At 41.9% G+C, this 4,069-nt stretch overlaps 1 protein-coding gene across 1 annotated transcript; it reads left to right on the plus strand.

The window, feature by feature from the left end:
* The first annotated feature begins 368 nt into the window (after positions 1-368).
* LOC137265955 (uncharacterized) lies at positions 369-3,754 on the plus strand. The gene is made up of 5 exons (XM_067801440.1): positions 369-503; positions 966-1,164; positions 1,655-1,776; positions 2,710-2,791; positions 3,250-3,754. The coding sequence occupies exons 1-5, from the start codon at positions 449-451 to the stop codon at positions 3,365-3,367; spliced, it is 576 nt and encodes a 191-aa protein (XP_067657541.1). The 5' UTR covers positions 369-448; the 3' UTR covers positions 3,368-3,754.
* The last annotated feature ends 315 nt before the right edge of the window (positions 3,755-4,069 follow it).

Genomic DNA, 4,069 nt, shown 5'->3' on the forward strand with positions numbered 1-4,069 from the left:
TATGGTTGCATGTGTTGCCCTCGACTGAGTACCGCATTACAGGTGCGGTAACTAGGTTTGATATCTAAACACAAACACACACACGCACACACACGCATGCACACACATCAGACACATCACAGAAACTCACACACTCACACACGCGCACATTTCTGTCTATACGAACATCAATATCTGCTGTCCACAAATACATATATACAAATCCTGGGTTTTCTTCCCACAATTTCCTTGCTGTTCGTGGATGTTTCCCAATGATCGCTGACAAAATGCCCACTTACTATCACGGAAGTGTTGACCTTCGAAACCGCACTTTGGCGTTGAGTAAACTGGCAACTCCCTCATAAACTTCGTGGGCTGAGGCAATTAGTGCCAGTAATATCCGCTATACATATGTATATGTTTCGTGTTAAAGCCACAACAGTTATTCACTGGGAACAAGTCACTGACAATGTTTGGACGAGTGATCTTCCTCCTGTATTTGCCAGCAACATGTTTCTCATTTGGTGAGCACTTTGTCATATTCGTCCTTGTATCAATTAATTAATTAATTAATTAATTAATTAATTATTATATGTATGTATGTATATGTGTGTGTGTGTGTGTGTGTGTGTGTGTGTGTGTGTGTGTGTGTGTGTGTGTGTGTGTGTGTGTGTGTGTCGTTCTTATTGTAAGTGACCAGGGGCACCATAACTTTATTGCAGCCATAAGTAACTACTTCGTACTTGCATTCTCAGTAACAGGCTACCTTCAAAGGTTTGAAAAATAATTTACATGTATTTGAATAAGTATACACACAAGTACAGGTATTGTACCCATGTACAACTTTAATAGCACCTTAGTCAGGATCAGTTTGCATTTAGATCACCGAAGTTTTCCGTAAGTAAAGGGCGTAAATCTGAGGAGCGAAAATTCATAAAACCGTAGTTAAAAAGCAGTTAACCAAATTGCTATGTTGTTGCCTCCAGCTCTGTTTCCCAACGCTGGCCATGAGACACAGCGTCGTCAGAATGCCGAGGAGAACATGGTGAACGTGTCCTATGGTCAAGTAGAAGTTGATGCTTGCTTGGAAAGGCTCAGTCCGTGCATGCATAACCTCCGCCATTTCCTTGCCTTGCAGGGTCCACAACAGATCGTTGTGGATGGGAGGCTTGCTCTACCGTGCGGGTAAGTGTGGCTTCATAGTTACAAAAATATCAGATATTTCATCCGAGCGCCTCTTAAAGCCTAAATACCTGGAGACTATCCAGTGATAGTTAATGATAGACATAGGAATCGAACCGTATTAACCCTCTTAACCATTCAGCTATTCCATTACACGTGTCATCTGAATACTGAATAGTGGTATTCAGGAGATGTTTAACTTTCTGCGCAATACGCAGTTGTGGTATGCGGTAAACAGTTCACGATCTATGGTTCATCATGTAAATAGTTGAAATTACCTGCCTGCTGAGTGGGATAATGCGTCAGCGTTTTCTTTACTTGCACAGTGTTGTACTACAAACGCTTTACCTGTATGGGTAAATGAGCTACCTTCAATATAGCATTTGGTAATATATGTTTTACCTTCTGGGTCTGAGTGATAGTATTTATGGTCACATGCAGTGAGGTTTCACTGCGACTTAGTCGCTGACTCACTCATGGTGGTTTTTCTAAGGCCATATCTGGAAGCGAACTGGAACTGCATCAACTCTGCCCGTCAGTGTAGTAACCACGAATTCTTCCTGCCCGTCATTTCCTCCCAAAGGACGTGGAATTTTATTTGCCAGAACAGCCAAGGTATGCCATTCATATTTTCTAAGCATGAAACCAACATCACACAAATTACATTATCTTACCTCACACAAGTTTTCTGATTGGCTGAGCCAATCAATGTACCCCGCTTACAAGCGAGTAATATGTTCTGTGTTACCCGCTGGAAATTGGTTTGGCTCTTCGTGTTAGTAGAGCTTGGATTGTTGTCTAACTCCAGCACTCCTTAATACGATCCAGTTCCCGTGATTTAAACAGCTGAAAATTGACATTTGTCCGGTAAGACGAATAGCTTGTTTACTGGTCCCTCGAGGCCCATGGTTTGATATACTCATTATGTTTGTTTGTGTTCCCCTTCCCCTTCGAGCTCTGGGAACATGAACAAACATAGATGGCACATCAACCCATGACCCCATCATGACCAGTGAACAACTTAAAACTTAAATACAAATTGTATTTAACAAACGAGAACAGACAGGAGTAGAGGAGGTGGTAGTTGTGCAGCTTCGTCTGTGTCATTACGGGCAACTTTAGCTCTCTCTACGTGGATCACTGGGTATTTTGTAATGATGGTATCTCAAATCTGTATAGATGTGTCATTGAGGATCATGTACACGACGGTTGTGGATGCACTGATTGTTGTACAGAATGTCTTAACGAAGTATAATAGGTAATTGTGTGCTATTGGTGCACAGAATACCTTAACGCAGTGTAAATGGAGATTTGTGCTCATGGTTGTACTGACTGCCTTAACGTTGTGTATATGCGCTGATATTTGTATAGAATGGGCACACGTGTGTAGTTGGAGATGCTGTACCGATGGTAAGTCATTTCACTCATGAACATCACCATGTATGTTTTGTGCACTAAGTATGTTGAAGAAATACGTGAATATGATGAAAGCTAGCAATCGTTTCTTTCGTAATTGCGTTCAACCTTCTCCGTCTTCATCTGTTTCAGCATTTTTAGCTGGGAGGGACTGCTTGGGCAGCTCTGAGCTTCCCTCAGCGGTCTTTGGGTGTAACCCATCGGTTGACGCATGGTAAATATTTAATAGTGTCTCAAAGTATTCACCTGCATGTACATGAATCGCAATACACAGGGAGTTTTATACTAGAGTTTTATACTGGCGTAAGGGAATGATTCTCCGGTCGCGTCATAGTTTAAGATGTTCAAAAGTTTCGGAATAACCTCTATTGTTGAGTATCCATTTTGCACTGCGACATGATTTACCACGGAACCTGAGAATCGACATAATTCAAAAAATTATAAAACAAGCACGCACGGAACACACACAGGGCACACACGGTATTGCACGTCCATTTCATTCCATTTTAACTATGTTGGAAGGACATACGTGCCACAGTTGTTACATGTAGTTTATCGTGCGGCAACTAATTTCTCTCTCTCTCTCTCTCCCTCTCTCTCTCTCTCTCTATTTGTGTCGGTGTCTGTATGACACACTATTTGCCATTACATCAGTGTCCTTGTGTTTGCCAGCATACCTACCTGTGTCCAAGCAAGTGTGACAAAAATACCCGAATGCACCCCAAACGACGCCAACCTCTTGCGGCGCCTGGCAGCTATCATGACAGCGCCGATGCAACAATCATGCTAGATGCAGTTCACGCATCTCTCTGTGCAAGGAAATGGCAACGGAATCTTCATGTGTTCCAACGTTCACAAAGACATACCATGAAATCATCAGAGTACCTGCGCTCCTACGAGAGAGATCTACAGTAGAACTGGAATAAAGGCACGAGAATGGTCAGAGTAGGATTTTCGTTATTGATGCAAACTGACGAATGAATGTCCTTATTAATTACAAACCATTATGGACAAAATTAGAAATGCATGAATTTCCAGACGCTTTAACAGAAATAAATGTATTACACAACACACAACTGCAGCTTCTACTAACATTTCTGTCAATACGTCCAGCTACCGTGTACCTTGCTTGTTCTGTGTTTACTCATTCTGTGTAATAAATGCAGTTTTACAACCCTATGTGTATTGCATCAGGTTTTTAGGTCGGGGGTACTTCTACCCTCTCAGAGGCTAAAGGGGACATAAATCATACTACGTATCAGTTTCACTGGTCGATGGCACTGAATATGATCAAAGTTTCACCCTGGTCGATGGCACTGAGTATGATCAAAGTTTCACCCTGGTCGATGGCACTGAATATGATCAAAGGTTCACCTACTGTTGGCGATATTCCTAATACAGATGCAGTGTGATTTGTAGTTTCCGATGCAATATCCGATTTGAACCATATATTCTAACCTGCATCTGTGTGGTGTTTAGGAAAATCAGACAT

Source organism: Haliotis asinina, chromosome 15, assembly GCF_037392515.1.
Source record: "Haliotis asinina isolate JCU_RB_2024 chromosome 15, JCU_Hal_asi_v2, whole genome shotgun sequence".
NCBI lineage: Eukaryota > Metazoa > Mollusca > Gastropoda > Lepetellida > Haliotidae > Haliotis > Haliotis asinina.

Bases quoted from the DNA above. Each gene is read 5' to 3' on its own strand.
- LOC137265955 (XM_067801440.1), top strand. From the start codon at position 449: ATGTTTGGACGAGTGATCTTCCTCCTGTATTTGCCAGCAACATGTTTC. The intron at 504-965 runs GTGAGCACTTTG...TGTTGCCTCCAG, and splicing joins AGCAACATGTTTCTCATTTG to CTCTGTTTCCCAACGCTGGC. The intron at 2,792-3,249 runs GTAAATATTTAA...TGTGTTTGCCAG, and splicing joins AACCCATCGGTTGACGCATG to CATACCTACCTGTGTCCAAG.